Source organism: Engystomops pustulosus, chromosome 1, assembly GCF_040894005.1.
Source record: "Engystomops pustulosus chromosome 1, aEngPut4.maternal, whole genome shotgun sequence".
Lineage (NCBI taxonomy): Eukaryota > Metazoa > Chordata > Amphibia > Anura > Leptodactylidae > Engystomops > Engystomops pustulosus.
Window position 1 is genome coordinate 132,044,022 of NC_092411.1, and position 20,349 is coordinate 132,064,370.

Below are 20,349 nucleotides of genomic sequence, written 5' to 3' on the forward strand. Positions count from 1 at the left end.
AAGAAGCCCCTAGTTTTTACATTTACCCACAGAATTTAACACCTTCCTGGTAATGTTTCTTGGAGCACTGAAGTCAAGCTCTCTCCTACTAGGCATGCCCCCTCTGTTGTAATTGACATAATTCACCAAATTTCAGTAGAGCTGGTTGCTTATATCTCTGGATGTAATGCCATGAATCATAGTGGAGGGGTTGTTCTGAGGTGAGGAGAGCTGGACTTCAGTGCTGAGCTCTCTTCCCCCATGACTTCATACAGCCAAGTTACATCTCACTTCACAGTTGATTATCTGGATGATGACACCATGCATGAAACACTATCTTTAAGGTGTTGAGCTGCTTGAAAACATATTGGGATTGATTTTTTTCTGTAATTTCCTGATGACAGACCCTGAACCAGTTATCCCAAGTACTTCACTGCACAATCTTTTTTATACAGAAAGGGTTTTTACACAGCTGACCACTCATTTTGAATAGTACAGAAAATTTATTTCAAATTTTCTCAAAGCAATTGAATCGTTTTTAGGGAGATTGAAAAAAGCTGTAAGAAACTCAATATCATCCGATGTATCTGGTGAACGAAGAGCCAGGTTATGCGTCTTATGCTCTACTCTTCTTTTATAAATAGGGGGAATTACTTAAGTGGGGAGAATGGAGCTGGAATCAGAAGCATGTTTATCTGCGAGTCCAGGAAACTTGCGCTTTCTCTCACTGAAAGAATGAAAAAATATACTTTTTTAAGTGAAACGTGTGAATAAATAAAACACATCAAAAACAGATACACTTAATTGTGGATTCATGTGCATAAATTCTACTGCATAATACCGGAGCATTCAAGTGCAAGTAATTTTGCCAAAGTAATGTACATAAGATGCATTTTTTTTATCAGCATGGAAAATAAATGAATGGGGATGTAACTATAAACCCTAAAAATCTGCATCCTTATAGTGAAAACCTGCATGGCAACCATGCATAATCTTTGTATCGATGTGGATTTTTATTCAGAAATTATGTAAGCTAAAAGGACGTAAAATATGAGCACACATAAAAATTACATGAAAATCAGCAACATAACTACATGAAAGTAGATCCGCAGGGATTTTCTGTGGATTTACAAGCTGATTTTCCTAATGACAATATGGATTGTGCGCAGATACCCCACAGTAAAGAACAATTATCCCAAAGTTTCACTATAGACAGAGTGGTAGATTTCTAAGATGTGCAGTAATAGTATGACATTACTGTCCATCCTAACAGGCATATAGCTGATTCCAGTCTCTCATCTGGATCAGTTTATTACAGCTAGGAAAAATCTAATCTAAAAAAAAAAAACATGCCCCAGAATGAGTGCATCATGAGGAATACAAATGTGACATGTCAGCAGATGCATCATGCCCAATTTAAAAACAAGAATGAGGATAGGAGTGTCGAAGAGAATGAGTGCTTTAAAACATAACATTTAGATATTTTGTTAAAATAAAAAAAACGTTGAATTTATTTTTATATACAGGTAATGCCCACTTGACATTGTTTGTTATTGGCAAGTGATTAGCAAAGAGTAGATCCCTGTGATCTCTTCCATGTTGCTTGTTGGCTTGCTGGCACATGTCTCAGGTGAGGTGCCATCTAACACAGACTACAAAGGCACCGGTGATAGCTGGGAGCGCACTAGGGCAAGCATGTGGCGCGATGACTAGAGGCCGTTCCTACACTGGGTAATTGACTGCTGTGCTGTCCTAACAAATTGGTATCCCTAAACCACATTGCAGTAGTGAACGAGTCCCAACGTGTGTCACTGGGTCACTAGAGGCGGGGGCCGCCTGGAGGAGGCTGAGTAAGTGACGTATATACTAGACAGAATAATGGTATTAGGAAACACGGGGACAGTTGACAGATTCATTGGCCTATCATAGATACGAGAAAAGATATATTATGTTCACTATTAGCAATGTGATAGTCTTGTATTTCATATGTGATTAGTAATGTTCAATTTATACAACTAGGTTGCAGTCCTAGGCTACATAGGCCTCAAAAGGCTAATTTGAACAAAGTAAAACAACAAGATGGAACTTCTTTTCTTCTCTTTCTTCTCCTTAACCTTCAGTAAGGTTCATCTGTCACCATGTAGGGCTACGTTATATGCCTTCTTAATTTGATGCCCTGAACATTTTCTATGGACTAAATGTTTTTAAGTGCTTTAGCAGCATTCTTGAACTTCTCTAAGGTGGAGCAATTACGGTTCAGTCTCAAAAAATCTCCTTTGGAGACACCATTGATGATCCTTTTAAGATGTGCACTGCATGTAATAGGCGTTTTACTTATTTATTTAATCAGTCAGTTTTAATTTTGCCATGTTGTTTGGTCTCGATTTTGATATCAAGGAACAGTGGGTTTTTTCGGCTATATTCCATTGTTAGTTTGAGCTTACATTTGTTGTTATTAAGTATGGAAATGAAGGTTTTTTGGTCTTCTTCTGTTCCTTTCCATATGAACACCACATTATCTATGCGTCTTTTCTGAAAGATAATAGATTGTGTGTGTACTTAGAGATCCTCTCTGAAGACAGTTTCCTCCTCTCACCACCCAAGGAACAGGTTATCAAAAGTAGCTGTACAAGTCGTCCACATCGCAGTTCCTGCAAATGATGTAGCTATGTTTTACAACAACAGGGCTTTTTTAATTACCATATATACTAGTGTATAAGAAAATGTGCTGAAAAATCTCACCTCCGCTTATATATGAGTCAATAAAAAAAAAACGTACATACTTACCTTCTGCCGCTGTAACAGCCGGCAGAGACGCATTCATGCGATTTGCCAGCCGGCTGTTACAGCGCAAAGAAGACGGAAGAGAACCCACGACGAGCCTCGGGGACCATGGAAGGTGAATATGTAAGTTTTTTTTTAATCCGAGCTGGCTATATACTAAAGGGGGCCGGCTGGCTGTATACTTAAGGGGGCAGGCTGGCAGGCTATATACTACAGGGGGCTGGCAGGCAGTAGGTTTTCCCAGTTTTTGGTGATAAAATTGGGGGCCTCAGCTTATACTCAAATATTTACAGTCATTTCTTCTTTGGGGGCTGTTATAAATGTTCCACAATAAACAATGTTAAAAGCCCCATGTTGTATTGAAAACAATACCCTTCCTTGAAATCAAAATAGAGACCAGTCAACATGATGAAATTGAAACAGACAAAAATAAAATAAAAAAACAAAAGCTTGTTACATGCAAATCTTAAAAGGACCATCAATGGTAACCCCAAAGGATAATTTTAGAGACTGCACTGTAATTGCTCCATTCAACCTCCTAGTTTTGGAACCTATACAGGAAATGAAGGCCTTTTCAGAAGGGGTCAGCAATATTTCCTTTACAGGTTTTGGCAAATGAAGAAGATAGCGAAGATTGGAAAAGCTTGATGCCAAAAAAACAATAATTTCATAATTCCCTGGCTAAAGAACTGTAGAACCAGGGGTCAAGCTAATGCTGCGGGTATTAAGTGGTAACATCATTATTTATTACTACTGTTCAAGTATCTCCTTTAAAGCGGTTGTCCGAGACAATGTAAGTAAGTGTTTTTTTTTTTTTTTTTTTTAAGTAGCCCACTCCCGGCCACCAATGGTTTTTTGGGGGCGTTCTCAGACAACCCCTTTAACTTCTGTATAGAAAAAAAGGAGAAACATTTGACCTTTTAACAAAACATGAATATCATCAACAAAACTATACGCTTATGATCTTTCCTAATGTTAAGTAGCCCATAACTCAAAAGCATATAAAAACTAAAGTCCTTTATTTACCTGCTGCCACTACTCTGGCATCTTCATGAGCCATATGTCTTCCTGCAGCCCGACTGTCAGCATTCTCATTCCACCACAAGACATGAACTGTGTACACATAAAGTACACTTGTAAAATAACTTTAACTATACGATTCAACAAGGCTCTGTAGAAATTACATGGCTGGGATAAATTATTTATATAAATGGTTAACAAAGTACTTACTAAACAGATCAAACCGCTACGACAGTGACAATAACCAGAAAGATGCATTGTATGCAGAAATCATTTCCTACATGTACTGTCACATTGAGGTTAAGTGCATTTATCCATATATTACCTATATACATGCATTTTTATACAATAATTCCAATCATAAATAAATTACCTCGGTTAAGTAATCCATATTCAGTGTTAAAAACACCAACAAGTTTTGTATAGCCAGTATTAACATGAGTAGAGATGGCAGCTCGAAATGCTTTGCCCCAAACAGCGGGACCTCCAGGTTTAAACTGAAAGGAGACCATTTCATAGACCCCTAACAAAGAAAACACAGACTCGTGTAACAAAGCTTGTAGATTGCCTAATACAGTTATAGGTCATGTAAAACCTAGAAACAGATCATGAAAAACCCATTAGAACCTGCAACAATAAGTGCAAGTGTGAAACCAGCAAGGGGTTATTTGTAAGGTTGTTCACAGCAGCACCTGCAGTGAGCCAACAAAACCAGCAGAGACTACACAGATCTAAGGAAATAGAATAGACATTTATGTGCCTGTTCTGCACATGTTCTGCCACTCCTTATGTGAGCGTGGCCTGTCCTTCACATTGTGAGTCTTCATTATCTGAGTAAGGCTGGAATCCCATCATCATATTTTGTGCCATACCTTGTAAGGACACATCGGGCAGATTCCGATGCTTATACAGTGGGATGGTTTGCCCAGTGACTCCCCCCCCCCCCCCTTAATGCAGCAGGAGGAGGAGTGAACAATGGCAAAAGCCAATCTCTGGATGCAGAATGTGTTTCCCCAGTAATGACATTGTCCTCATTTGGATAGTGACATCAACGGTGTCCTCCCCCCAGCTGAACGAAGTTTACAATACGCTGCATCTGCTCCCCATAGGCTTATATTGTCTACACTGAGCGCATACGTCACCCAGCAGGAAGGAGCAGGATGGAAAGACGTAGCTTGCTACGTCTTTCGATCCTGCCTTTTTCACCGGATTCAACCTATACTGATCAGACGGAGCCAAAAACTATGCCTCCGTCAGCCAGTAAATGTCCTTTGAATCTTTAGTTACTATTTGCTGTATTAACACTTGTATAACAAACTGAGTGTGTGGTTTTCTGGGCACCTTTTAGGCCTTTAGTAGTTGACTGGTTGGGTTGTAACGTCAGACATCTCTTCCAATCAGCTGTTGAACATCATGGTTGAAGAAGGAAGAACACAGCTGCATTGCTTTGGCAACTCTCATGCCCTTCAACAAAAACTGCATTTGTGTTGTGGCCCCATGGCCAATACACTACAAACAGAGCTGCATTCTTCTGACTCCAACTATAGTGTCGCCAACATGGATGTCATGAGTGCTGGGTGTGGCAGGCACACTGATCCTATGGTAGAATAGGTGCTCAGAGAACCCCTTTAATGTGCTAAAATTATGTAATAACATATGTCACGGATTCGGTACTTTATCAGTAAGAAAAGCTTACAAATAAACTTGAGAAACATGACACTAACCCTCTTTTTCTGGTTTCTGAAGTTTGCACCATGGTACCAAGTAAGCGATCTCATTGTCCTGTTTGTCCATCATAGGTAATGCTTTAGATATGAAATCTCCCTGCCATAACTTGTCTATAGCTATCTTGGAACGTACTTCTGTTCGATGTGCAAAGCTGTCTGTGAAATAAGGAAAAAAGGACAAGAGGTTACTACCATATATCAGAATAAGCATGAACATTTATTTCTCTCATTTGTATGCAGAAAATTATAGGAGACACATAATCCTGTACTCCGTTTTACTGAAATAACCAAAACTGCACAATCAAGTGTAAGAAAGAGGTAAACACGGCCTCCGTTTTTACTGGTCAGTGATATCACATCCCTTTGGCACATGTCCTCTCTGTAGCTGGCACTAGGGGATGAGCTGCAATCTGAAGTACATACGCTCTACAATCTCCATACAATGTACACATATATGTCCCCTATAGATGGCAATGGGCGCACAGAGCGATATAGTGCCACAGATGTGTGGCACCGTACCGTTCTGTAGACGGGGACATGTCCTATCTTTCCCCGTGTGCACGGCTGTAAGCTGTGCAGCTCTTTGGAGAGGGGAGGGTCACCCCCTCCTCTACAGCGCGCCGGGCAGGCATACGTTGGTGTAAATGCGGCCTGACACTGTGCTTGATAGGAAGCAAAGAGGTACAGAATACCTCACCTGACTAGTCTTTGGATTTGGTGGCTGAAATCCAGATTGAATGGTCAATTATATTCTGAAATAGAGCAGGGTTGTAACAATGAGAAATGCTTATGTATATTTACATGGGCACCTAAGCTGTTAATTGCAATTCCAAAATGATAGACTGTGTACTATAGCTCATAATGTATGGCTACTTGCATCTACTACATAGTCTATTACAGAGACTCCACATAGAATGTAAAATCTACTAATACAACCTCACATTTCTAATATTATGGATGAAGATAACAATTTACCAGAAAACCCATTTTATCATAGTATTAATAAATGCACATGAGTGCTGAGGTGCTTAAAAAGAAAAAGAAAAAATTTGCAAAAGAGGATGCCCAACCCGAAACAGGTCACACGTCGCTCTCAAGCCTCTCTAAGAAGTCCTTACTGCTCCACCCTGTCTCCTGACTCAGGTTGTATGGGGAGCAGGAGAGGACTCAGGAGCAGCAAGTACTTGTCAGCTGTACTTTTCTGTTCTTGGGTCCTCTACCTTTCCTGGAACAGGTCTGCTCCATACAACCAGCACAGGACATAGAGTAAAGCACAACATGGAGGAGAGAAGTAGCTGAAGTGAAGGGGAAGAGGAGCCAGGAGAAGATTCATTTATTTTTTTCTCCTCTGGGTGTCTCCAGTATTAGTAGTTTTATGCTCTCTGGGTCTCCAGTATTATCTGGAGTGTTGTTTGTCTGCTCCAGGGGTCTCTCCGTTGTTATCTTTTATTATTGTCTGCAGTACAATTGAATTCAGTATTTGGTTGCTGAGTTGCTATTTATTTATGTACGGTGGTATTTATCATTTCTGTGTTGGCATTTTGTGCTGTACTGTGGTTGTAGGTGCATCTTGGGTGCCTGTTACTAATGCAGCCCCTTAAAGGGGTATTCCCACAAAGACAAGATTCTGAACCCCTTGACGCTCCGCACCATACCCACAATTTAAGCTCAGCGTTGTACTAGTACAGCGCCAGTGCTCCCAATGCATCACCAGAGACATTTAAAGTAAATTTTTAGAATTCTCTTACCAATCGTGGCCATTTAACCCCGCTCTAAAAGGTATTCACACACCACATCAGTGATTCACAACTCAGCCATTGGGAGTCCATATGTATGCCCATTAGTTCTGTATGTATCTATGTGTGGCTAAACAATGAAAGCAGTATATTAACGCCTTTAGGACACAGCCACTTTGCGCAGCGCTCTGCAATTTCCGTCAGCTCCATAGAGATTAATGGAGCACAACGGTCATGCGAGGCCGTCTGCATCATTAGTCTGGCGGAGTGACAAGGGGTCCGACGGAGGTACGTGGGCCCCCTTCGGAGCCCTAGTTTTCTTGATCTGTGGTGGTCTCAGCACTGAGACCCCAATAATCAGCAAGTAAGTCCCTATCCTGTAGATCTTGTCGTGGGAAAACCCCTTTAAGATTCAGCCCATTTTTTTGTAATCTGACAATATATGGTCATAACTTTTGAACACTTAATGATTTTAAGACTGATTTTCATCACGTGTTGTACTTTATGTTAGTAGTAAATTATGGTTGATATGTTTTGAGTTTATTTATAATTTTAAAAAAATGGTGACTTTGAAAAATTCACATTTCTAAAAACTGTACATCATCTGGTTTTGAGAAAGATAGTTTTACAACCCAGATTAGTAACTAACATATCCCATATCTCTGCTTTATATTTTCATCACCTTTAAAGGGAACCTGTCAGCAGAAATTTACCTAATTAAACACTACTAGTATGTCATCAAGCAGTTGAACACCTTCAAGATCATGTAAATTTCATGGACCATGGTGGCGTCACCTTCCAGAAAATGAACTTTGAAGTGACATGTAATTTGGTTGTATAAAGTCAAGGCGGCTGAGAGTTTAACACTGAAGTCAAGCTTTCCTCACTTCAGAATACCCTCTTCACTGCAATTGATGGTCTTACATCCAGACACATGACTAACCAGATCTCCTTCATTATGAGGTGAGAAGAGTTTGACTTCAAAGCTGAACTCCATGATTTCATACAGCCAATTTAAAGGGGTATTTCCATGAAGACTAGTTTCTTATATGTACTCAGGATAACAAAATAACACATACTCTAATTCACTGTTATTAACAAAAATACAGCATTTCACAGATATAATTTTAACCTGTCTCTATCAGTCCTTTCTATCAGGATTTCTGTGTGACAGTGTACAGATGAGATTTCTGTCTCTCCCTGCTGTCTCCCTCTAGCCACGCCCCCTGCACAGAGCTTACACTGATGGACACTGAGACACAGACACTTCCTGTCAGCACATCCTGCCAGGAGATTGTGAGCAGAGACAGAGGCTGCAAACTATAAACTACAAGGAGATAAGTGATCAGGGGGAAGAGGGATGCAGGCACATATCTTTGAGATGTAGCAGAGCTAAAAGTGTAACTGTGTAAAAGTCTGTCAGCCTTTGACTGTCAGCCTACGTATAATAGGCATCATGCATCTCTGATCCGTCTCATCTCTCTTTCTATGTGTCAGTGTGTTAGTACAATATCAAAAGCCAGATGAAAGTGCATATACACCTGTACCCTGATAATCTAACCACATTGTCACCCCACAGAACTAGATGGACTATAATGTGTCTGCTTAGAGAGACCCCGCTCTCACCCTGGGATTTTGCATTAAGCTGCCGAGGGAGAGATACGAGCTAAAACAGCAATAACACTGAGTAAAATTGTAAAGTAAGGGGTTAACATGATCTTTAATGTTATTAGGGATTGAGATGTGATAATTTTCTGTCCTGGGAAAACCCCTTTAAAGTAGATTTTCTGGATGATGCCATTTCACTGAGCCATGAAAGAAACATGACCTGGAAGGTGTTAATCTATTTCACAACATGCTGGTAATGGTTAATAAGGTAAATTTCGAATGGCAGATTCCCTTTAAAGGACCTTTTATTAAGACGTTAGATGACAATAACATCTTAATGAATATTTTTTGAGTTTTACTCATTTTGTAGAATAAAACCTAATGTGGGGGAGAAAAATCTTTAATTTTTGACTTAACGTCTTCCAAGCAATTTTATTTGTTTGTCTACATAGCTGGTTGAGAGCTTGTTTTTTTACAGTACATGTTGTCCTTTTATATCAGTACCAGTGAAGTAAACTCGGTAGAGCTGCTCTAACGAATCTACACCCAGACATTGCATTTCCAGTGGTGATGGCTAATTTCTGGGTTATAGAACCTATAGTCAATCTTGCCTGTTTGAATAGATATACATCTTGACATATCAGAAAGATACCCTTGCTGGCTAAATATAGTTTTGTGAACAACAAATTTGAAAAGGTTTGCTTTTTTGACATTAATAGCAAGCAACATACCATATTTCCATATGTGAAAAACCTTATTCAGTCCACCTAATTCATATGTCCAAAAGCCGACCAATTCAGAATGTGCAGTGCGCAGATGAAAATTCTCCTTACAAAGCTGCATGAACGCACTCATCATTGAGGGCTTGATATCATAAGTACGGAATTCATATAAAGTTGTGTCATTTTGTCGGGGGCCTGTAGCAAATGTAGCCGTAGCCTAAAAAACACAAAATAAAATATTTTAAATCAATAAAATCTTGAGATTACCAACATATTCAGAATTCAGTACAGATTTATATTTTGCATATTTTTTGAAGCCCCAGGGACCCAATGTCGGAAAGGGCCCGGGGCCCAACATTAGGAGACAAAAATAACTGAATTTAAAATCCACTCTATAGTTTGTAAGGGAGATACACTCTAAATTCTACCAGTAATGTGAATAGAGTAAAAGCATTCAGTCCCTGTGGATTAGCAGGGAAAGGTCATGGTCTCTGATAAGCTTCTAGCAGAATTTCAAGGACACCAAACAGTTTTTAGCCAGAGCTCAGTTGAAGAACACTAAAGTCACTGGCCGAGATTCATGGAGGTAGCTCAGCTAAACCCCTAGTAGAAAAACAGAGGTCACAAGTTATACTATGTCCCCACACAACTGCTCATATACAGTAGTATATAAGAGACAACCCATGTAACTAATGGATCACAGGTACAGGAAAACTACAAATTCTAAAAGCAATGCAACTTATAGGAAAACCATCCTTTATGGTTGCCCTGTTCATGAAATCCTAACTGTTGTCTCATGTAATATTGTACTATGCATTGTATTGCTTGGGGAAACCAATGCTTGGCAGGCCATGGTCATGAAATAGTTTCTAATCAGACCTTCCAACCTTTGGGTTGAAGAAAGAGGGACATAGTGGTGCTTAATAAACCACGTCCCTTGTCCCACACCCCTACAATGCCCACACAACATATTACCTAAATGAATGGCTCTAAGGCCCCTTTCAAACTTGTTGTAGCCACAGACGGCTACAGGCTCTTGGCGGCGGTAGGGCGCCCGACACAAGACACATATGGCACCTCCTGCGCATGGGGAAAAGTGCTCATCCCTCCTCTCCATTGCCCTTCCAGCTGGGCGAGCATATGTTAGGCGTGAAAGTAGCCTTACCCTGTACAATGCCCCATTCCCTCTCCCCTCTTATTGTGGTCCCTTTCACTGATCCAACTCTTATTAAGAACCCCTTCTCTGCTCCCCCTCCCCTTCCATTGGTCCTCCCTTCTCTGCTCCCCTTACTTATTATGACCCCTCTCTGTTCCTCTCCCCAAGGTGATTGCATGTAGTGCCCAATTTGACTGAGATTACATCGAGCATGTAGGCCCAATTGCAGTTGATGTGCTACAGGGTCTGAACATGGCTTCCTTGTCATAAATTGCTGGGTTATAGATGGGAAGTAGTAGATCTGAAGTGCTGCGCACCAACAGCAGAATGTAGCCACCATAAAGATAGTTGTTCAGCTTGTCGGGTGAGTAATTGTACACATTCACAACTTGCTATGCAGTATTTATGCCGACTTATACAATATAGTTAAACACTCCATCAGTAGCAAGGTTTCCACTGTAAACCTATATATAGTGTATCTAACATTTTATTGGGAAACATTTCTCAAAACCAATGCAAAGTGACGTATTTGCCCACATTGACCAATGAGGTTGCCAATTCATTCTTACCAGAGTAACTTAAAAAAACAAGAGCTGAAATAGGTTGGTTGTTAAAAGGAAATCTTATCTTTTACAGTCTTCAGGGTTTTTTTTAATTATAAATTATCCTCCAATGTAAATGATGGTAAAAGTGTCTGACACTTTTTATATTGATAGGCAGAATAGCATGGAATTTGTTTCTGTGTCTACACAGTTAAAAGTTCGTGGTACATATAGAGTATGTCAGCTTAATCAAGAAATCTTACCCTACCTGAACATAAAAGTGGTTGGTTGTTTGCAGCCTGAGAGTCCTCATTGTGTGAGTTCCACTCACGTGCCAATGACAGTAGAAAAGACACAGGTAGGAATAGTATCTACTCCGATTGCATCGCTTGGGCAGTCGGATGGGACCGCGGAAACCCTAGGTGTGAGCGAGCCAATAGAAATATACTGGGCCGCATGCTATTTGTTTAATCATCAGATAGCACATTGACAAACACAACATTTGTAAGCAAGGAGCTTAAAGAGAACCCGTCATGCAAAATAACCCCCCTAATCTAAATAGATTTTCATAAACTGCCATTAGAGAGCATTGCCTCTATCCCTTCAATGTCACTCTACATACCTGTAAACCTAAGCAATGAGGTCCTAAAGCTGTATGCAAATGACCTGTGAAATGTTCAATGAGTCATTAGCATATTCAAGCTGTCCACCTTATTCATGAGTGGGAGGCACAGCCACACCCCCAGTGCTTGACTGACAGCCTGTATAATGTGAGGCTGTATAATGATGTGATGGTTGCTCCATGTGCATGCTGGAGGCCAGGCCCCCCGATTCCTGTGTGTGCATGTGTATATGAAAGATGCAACAGCTCCAGGCAGCCATGTTATAGCAGAACATGACAGGTACTTGTGTAGCTGATGTCTGTGTCTCTGTGTATTAGGAGGATGCAGCATGTTACCAGATGCAGCACACACACTAGCAATGCTTTACTATACATTACACACAGACATGAGCAGGGGGGAGGAGAGGGGAGGGGTAACATCACTGCCTCTGACCATGTGACCAGCCTCATTTACATAATAAAGAAAAGATGATTTTATAATGATTAATGTATGAAATAACTAGATAAAGGCTGGGATGGGATCCTTGTGAGCTGCTCCAGCAGGTAGTAGTGACAGGACTAGTGACACAGACCTGATGACAGGTGTGCTTTAAATACTAAATCATAAGTCAGCCCCATTAGGTCTATACTAAACAATAATGAATACCTGATAAAATGGTAATTTATTCCAGAAAGCCAATAATACTGCTATAGAAAGCTTTTTTACGGGTTTAATACACCTGCAATTCTATTGTCTTCTGTGCATGGGCCCTGCACATATTAAGACAATTTTTATGAGTTTTTCATTGTAGTATTATTTGATTTCTGGACCAAATATCTATCTGTCCCTATTTTTCCCTCTTTATTCGTGAGCATGGAGCTTAAATATAAAAATTCATAATATATAATAGCATCTGTTTTGTCTTTTGACACTCAAACACCACAAAACAAAATAAAAAAAATAATACATAATAACTACCACCACACAATGTAAGCCTCAAGAAGTTAAAGGATAAAAGGTCAAAATGTCAGAAGGGATGAATGTAGGGATTACATCCCTGATATCTGGGAACTCATCTGGGGATTCTAAAAGCTAATAGACAGTGTGGAGTTTAGATAACTTGTACCATAGACATTGTCATATCATGATTCCTCATACTGTGTTAGGAGAAATAAGCAGGTATATTGGCAGGGAAAAAAACCTGCTATGGAACATTTGGATTTCCACGAGAAGCATATTCCTACAAAGAGGTCACTTCTCTGCATAGACATTTATGCTTTAATTTCTTGACAGGTGCTGGTATGGGAAGACATAATCATTTTATATCATTTAAATTCCTTGCTTTTGGCTGACATACTAATCTGATACTAAGTACTAACTTATACGGCTGCACTTTTTGATGCCATTAGAGATCAGCATTAGAGCACCCAGTGTCATTGTTTTATTTCATTGTCAGAATCCTTTTCCTAAACCATGTCCCCATTAAAGGGCACTGTAAATGCTATCCGTGTTCCCAATGGGAAGCCTCCATTTTTTCAGTATTTCAAGACCATTTAGGAGAGTTGACAAGAAAAACCTAACAGTTGTCACATCAATTATGTTTCTGTCACAGATTATCCCATCATAGGTGCTTACACCATCTTTCTCATAGGTGACGTGCCACTATGGATCGCCCATAATATGTACAACAAATATCGCACGACTACTGAACTTACAACATCATGGGTTCTTTGTATGCCGCCAGTTTGGATCATTCGATCAATGGAAACAGATATTTTATGGATGTGCAGATTCAGTATCACATGAATTAGCATTCAGTATCGCAGAAATATAGAGTTATAAAAGTTATGCAAATTAGCCTGCAGCGCTCAGGCTACGTCACCCAAGTGTCTCAGGGAGTATTTAAATGTATGTACACCTCCCTTAGCGCTAGTGGCCCGCCCATTTCCATGCACACATTAAAATATTAGGTTCTAATATTAATTAGCATAACTTTTATAACTCTATATTTCTGCAATCGCAGGATATACAGTTATAATAAAATAAGTCCTTCTTACTAGTACACATCTCCCATTACTAAACTGATGGTAGATGTTCTTTACTGTTTTATCTGAAAAAAGTGTTTAAATTGTGTGGATTACCTAAAAGGAACTGTGTAGCTTGTATTCAAAAACTATACATTCTGCAACATCAGCATGTACACAACCTATAGTACCCCTTAGAAGGAGGGGAAAAGATATGAGGCAGAAATAGAGAGTCAAAAAGGTTATAAAAGTAACAAAATTTTAATATATGCGTGGTAAGAACACATAACCATAATTGGACATTTGTTTAAAATTATATGACAAGGTTACAGGGTGAACATACAGCAGAGAAAGAAAGCAGTCATACCCGGACACAGCAAATTGCACAAAGGGTTGAACCATTTGATTGGGCTGGTATGCATAAAATGCAAGTCTAATGATGGCATAGTCTCATGCACATTTGTAATGGCATAGCAATGCTCATGCCTAGTCTAGGTGAGTGTATAGCCAAATAGGGCGTGTAAGTACCAGTCCTTACCATGTTGATAAGTGGATGTGCACGGTGTCCGGGGATGACTGCTGCCCCTTATTGAGACGAAGGCTAGACTAGGCATGAGCATTGCTATGCCATTACAAATGTGCATGAGACTATGCCATCATTAGACTTGCATTTTATGCATACCAGCCCATTCAAATGGTTCAACCCTTTGTGCAATTTGCTGTGTCCGGGTATGACTGCTTTCTTTCTCTGCTGTATGTTCACCCTGTAACCTTGTCATATAATTTTAAACAAATGTCCAATTATGGTTATGTGTTCTTACCACGCATATAATAAAATTTTGTTACTTTTATAACCTTTTTGACTCTCTATTTCTGCCTCATATCTTTTCCCCTCCTTCTAAGGGGTACTATAGGTTGTGTAGACTTCAATAATATGTGGGGCACCTACTCTTTGGTGCAACTACCTGTACAGGTTCTAGAATAGAATGCTTTATTGTCCCCATAGGGGAAATTGACTTTGTCAAACGACAACAGCAACACCTCCATTCATATATATAATTAATATAACTAACTATATAACTAATTGTATAGTTACTCCTGTACATTCTCTGTTTTCAATTTTTGCTACAACATCAGCATGTAGCAAATATCAGAGAAGATGTAGCAAACTTGGTGCAATAGAAAACTTTATCTGCCCAATAAACCAGGTTTCACTTGATATTTTTAGAAAATCTGAGTAATTGCTCGATTAGTTGCCATGGGAAACTACTGTATATACTCCAGTATAAACCGAGCTACTTAATTTTAACAAAAAAAAAACTATTGACTCGAGTATAAGCCGAGGGTAGGAAATGCATTGGTGCTAGCCTGCCCCCAGTATACAGCCTGCCAGCCCCTGTCCCCCAGTATACAGCCACTGCCAGCCCCTGTCCCCCAGTATACAGCCACTGCCAGCCCCTGTCCCCCAGTATACAGCCACTGCCAGCCCCTGTCCCCCAGTATACAGCCACTGCCAGCCCCTGTCCCCCAGTATACAGCCACTGCCAGCCCCTGTCCCCCAGTATACAGCCACTGCCAGCCCCTGTCCCCCAGTATACAGCCACTGCCAGCCCCTGTCCCCCAGTATACAGCCACTACCAGCCCCTGTCCCCCAGTATACAGCCTGCCAGCCTCTGTCCCCCAGTATACAGCCGAGTTAGGGTTTTTCAGAAATTTTTTTGTGCTGAAAAACTAGGCTTATACAAGGGTAAATAGAAAGCCCTTATTATCAATATTATTGCATTAAATTATAATATCTTGCAAAGATTCATAGATGTAGAAGCATGCAAACAATACAGTTTGTCTATCATTTTGTGTGGCGATATATGTGATATACTGGTATTCATCTTATTCCTTTAACTTTATACCTGTGCTAAATTGTAACACACATGGTATTCATGATACAGCTGTCCTCTGATACAGTGTGCCAAGGGGCATTGCCACTTGCTAGACACTAGTATGGATACGTGTGTGGGCACTCTCTGCAGCCCTTTTAGTTTCACTCTTCGTACACACAGACCCTGTATAAGCTGGTGCAATATATCTTTATTAGCCAAACTTTATATATACACAAATACATTAAAGTGATGCACTACAGAGTGCACGAAAATAAAGCAGAGCTGCACTGGGGTCTACACAGTGCAGTGACATATAGCAGAGCTGCACTGGGGTCTACACAGTACAGTGACATACAGCAGAGCTGCACCGGGGTCTACACAGTACAGTAACATACAGCAGAGCTGCACTGGGGTCTACACAGTACAGTGCAGTAACATACAGCAGAGCTGCACTGGGGTCTACACAGTGCAGTAACATACAGCAGAGCTGCACTGGGGTCTACACAGTGCAGTAACATACAGCAGAGCTGCACTGAGGTCTGCACAGTGCAGTAACATACAGCAGAGCTGCACTGAGGTCTGCACAGTGCAGTAACATACAGCAGAGCTGCACTGAGGTCTGCACAGTGCAGTAACATACAGCAGAGCTGCACTGAGGTCTACACAGTGCAGTAACATAGGCAGTGCTCAGAACCCTACCTGTACCTGTGCACTTCTCATCACCTCCTTCCATGCAGCTGCTGTAGGAAACTTTCCCTTTAAGAACAAGGTCCGTAGAGCTGCACTGGGGTCTAATCAGTGCAGTAACATACAGCAGAGCTGCACTGGGGTCTACACAGTACAGTAACATACAGCAGAGCTGCACTGAGGTCTAATCAGTGCAGTAACATACAGCAGAGCTGCACTGAGGTCTACACAGTGCAGTAACATACAGCAGAGCTGCACTGAGGTCTACACAGTGCAGTAACATACAGCAGAGCTGCACTGGGGTCTACACAGTGCAGTAACATACAGCAGAGCTGCACTGGGGTCTACACAGTGCAGTAACATACAGCAGAGCTGCACTGGGGTCTACACAGTACAGTAACATACAGCAGAACTGCACTGAGGTCTACACAGTACAGTAACATACAGCAGAGCTGCACTGAGGTGTACACAGTACAGTAACATACAGCAGAGCTGCACTGGGGTCTACACAGTGCAGTAACATACAGCAGAGCTGCACTGGGGTATACACAGTGTAGTAACATACAGCAGAGCTGCACTGGGGTCTACACAGTACAGTAACGTACAGCAGAGCTGCACTGAGGTCTACACAGTACAGTAACATACAGCAGAGCTGCACTGAGGTCTACACAGTGCAGTAACATACAGCAGAGCTGCACTGGGGTCTACACAGTGCAGTAACATACAGCAGAGCTGCACTGGGGTCTACACAGTGCAGTAACATACAGCAGAGCTGCACTGAGGTCTCCACAGTGCAGTAACATACCGCAGAGCTGTACTGGGGTCTACACAGTGCAGTAACATACAGCAGAGCTGTACTGAGGTCTACACAGTACAGTAACGTACAGCAGAGCTGCACTGAGGTCTACACAGTACAGTAACACACAGCAGAGCTGCACTGGGGTCTACACAGTACAGTAGCATACAGCAGAGCTGCACTGGGGTCTACACAGTGCAGTAACATACAGCAGAGCTGCACTGAGGTCTACGCAGTGCAGTAACATACAGCAGAGCTGCACTGGGGTTTACGCAGTGCAGTAACATACAGCAGAGCTGCACTGGGGTCTAATCAGTGCAGTAACATACAGCAGAGCTGCAATGGGGTCTACACAGTGCAGTAACATACAGCAGAGCTGCACTGAGGTCTACACAGTACAATAATATACAGCAGAGCTGCACTGAGGTCTACACAGTACAGTAACGTACAGCAGAGCTGCACTGAGGTCTACACAGTACAGTAACGTACAGCAGAGCTGCACTGAGGTCTGCACAGTGCAGTAACATACAGCAGAGCTGCACTGGGGTCTACACAGTGCAGTAACATACAGCAGAGCTGCACTGGGGTCTACACAGTGCGGTAACATACAGCAGAGCTGCACTGAGGTCTCCACAGTGCAGTAACATACAGCAGAGCTGTACTGGGGTCTACACAGTGCAGTAACATACAGCAGAGCTGTACTGAGGTCTACGCAGTGCAGTAACATACAGCAGAGCTGCACTGGGGTTTACGCAGTGCAGTAACATACAGCAGAGCTGCACTGCGATCTACACAGTACAGTAACATACAGCAGAGCTGCACTGGGGTCTACACAGTACAGTAACATACAGCAGAGCTGCAGTGGGGTCTAATCAGTGCAGTAACATACAGCAGAGCTGCACTGGGGTCTACACAGTGCAGTAACATACAGCAGAGCTGCACTGGGGTCTACACAGTGCAGTAACATACAGCAGAGCTGCACTGGGGTCTAATCAGTGCAGTAACATACAGCAGAGCTGCACTGGGGTCTACACAGTACAGTAACATACAGCAGAGCTGCACTGAGGTCTAATCAGTGCAGTAACATACAGCAGAGCTGCACTGAGGTCTACACAGTGCAGTAACATACAGCAGAGCTGCACTGGAGTCTACACAGTGCAGTAACATACAGCAGAGCTGCACTGGGGTCTACACAGTGCAGTAACATACAGCAGAGCTGTACTGGGGTCTACACAGTGCAGTAACATACAGCAGAGCTGCACTGGGGTCTACACAGTACAGTAACATACAGCAGAGCTGCACTGGGGTCTACACAGTACAGTAACATACAGCAGAGCTGCACTGAGGTCTACACAGTACAGTAACATACAGCAGAGCTGCACTGAGGTCTGCCCAGTGCAGTAACATACAGCAGAGCTGCACTGGGGTTTACACAGTACAGTAACGTACAGCAGAGCTGCACCGGGGTCTACACAGTGCAGTAACATAGAGCAGAGCTGCACTGAGGTCTACACAGTGCAGTAACATACAGCAGAGCTGCACTGAGGTCTGCACAGTGCAGTAACATACAGCAGAGCTGCACTGAGGTCTGCACAGTGCAGTAACATACAGCAGAGCTGCACTGAGGTCTGCACAGTACAGTAACATACAGCAGAGCTGCACTGAGGTCTGCACAGTACAGTAACATACAGCAGAGCTGCACTGGGGTCTACACAGTGCAGTAACATACAGCAGAGCTGCACTGGGGTCTACACAGTGTAGTAACATACAGCACAGCTGCACTGGGGTCTGCACAGTGCAGTGACATACAGCAGAGCTGCACTGAAGTCTGCACAGTGCAGTAACATACAGCAGAGCTGCACTGAGGTCTACACAGTGCAGTAACATACAGCAGAGCTGCACTGGGGTCTACACAGTGCAGTAACATACAGCAGAGCTGCACTGAGGTCTGCACAGTGCAGTAACATACAACAGAGCTGCACTGAGGTCTACACAGTGTAGTAACATACAGCAGAGCTGCACTGAGGTCTGCACAGTGCAGTAACATACAGCAGAGCTGCACTGAGGTCTGCACAGTGCAGTAACATACAGCAGAGCTGCACTGAGGTCTACACAGTGCAGTAACATAGGCAGTGCTCAGAATCCTACCTGTACCTGTGCACTTCTCGTCACCTCCTTCCATGCAGCTGCTGTAGGAAACTTTCCCTTTAAGAACAAGGTCCGTAGTGTGCACATCATCTTGTCAGCACCTTTAATGATACACTGCGAGTCCTGAGGAAACAGAAAAAGTATAGGAAACCTGAGTTATTGGTGTCAGTGATGGAGGGCACAGGCTGCAATCTCTATGGACGTGCTGCAGGGCATGCCCTCTGAACCTGCAGCCTGGGCAGACCACACCTCCTTCAGCCTGTGCCACTGTAGTCAAGCATAGGGAGTCTGGACTATACCAAAAGCTCCAACAGGGAGAAATAACAAAAGGAAACCTTGTATTCCCAGCCCAGACTAGCTACAATCGAGTGAAATCAGAATAAGACACATTATTACAATAGCTGTGGAGATACGAGGGATGTTCTGTGCTTAAGTTTTTCTCATATTATTACAGGAAATCATACAGTTTCCTAGTAAACATGTAAGTATCTTACAGTCTGATACAGTTTTGGAGTGAGGAGCATACTTAGGAGCCATGGGAAATCATGGAAGAGCTGTCTATACTCCCAGACATGGCAGTAGCTAGAGATGCTAATAATTCTCCTCTTAAAGGTGATGGGACACTTCTCCTGACATGTCTGTGTTATTGTAGCTTTTCATGCCTCACAACCTTCCTGGATTGAGTGGGACAGTCGCAGATTTTCAGTACTCTTCTGCTCTATCTACCTCTTTCTACTCAAAAAGGTAGGCCTCAGCCACAATGGAGGCCAGGACATGCAAAGTTATGATGTCATCATGCCAGTCAGCTGCACGCGGGAAAGATGGGCCACAACTGGTGGCATATTATTAGCTGGGGGATTACATTATAGCATAATACATCAGGGGTGAAACACTATATAGTGTGGGTGGGCCACAGGAAGAGGCCATTAAAGGAAACCTAC

General features: G+C 42.1%; 1 protein-coding gene across 4 annotated transcripts; it reads right to left on the minus strand.

Moving 5' to 3' along the window:
* Positions 1–462: 462 nt before the first annotated feature.
* Positions 463–19,661, minus strand: NIPSNAP3A (nipsnap homolog 3A). 4 transcript variants are annotated; one of them, XM_072153868.1, is made up of 6 exons: positions 19,415–19,661; positions 9,586–9,793; positions 5,508–5,666; positions 4,157–4,306; positions 3,790–3,876; positions 463–706 (listed from the first exon to the last, which is right to left on the minus strand). In XM_072153868.1, exons 1-6 carry the CDS (start codon positions 19,496–19,498, stop codon positions 630–632), a joined length of 765 nt encoding a protein of 254 aa, XP_072009969.1. In that variant the 5' UTR covers positions 19,499–19,661; the 3' UTR covers positions 463–629. The 4 variants fall into 4 exon arrangements, with proteins under 4 accessions (XP_072009969.1, XP_072009965.1, XP_072009980.1 ...); XM_072153864.1 differs by having other exon boundaries at positions 19,409–19,661; XM_072153879.1 differs by lacking the exon at positions 19,415–19,661 and adding an exon at positions 16,477–16,550.
* Positions 19,662–20,349: the final 688 nt, after the last annotated feature.

What these genes read in the sequence shown, in the direction of transcription:
- NIPSNAP3A (XM_072153864.1), bottom strand. Translation starts at nt 19,498, where the DNA reads ATGATGTGCACACTACGGACCTTGTTCTTAAAGGGAAAGTTTCCTACA. An exon ending in TCAGAAACCAGAAAAAGAGG is followed by an intron (nt 4,307 to 5,507) that starts GTTAGTGTCATG and finishes TTTCTTTGTTAG; the next exon opens with GGGTCTATGAAATGGTCTCC. An exon ending in TGCCAGAGTAGTGGCAGCAG is followed by an intron (nt 707 to 3,789) that starts GTAAATAAAGGA and finishes TCATTCTTTCAG; the next exon opens with TGAGAGAAAGCGCAAGTTTC.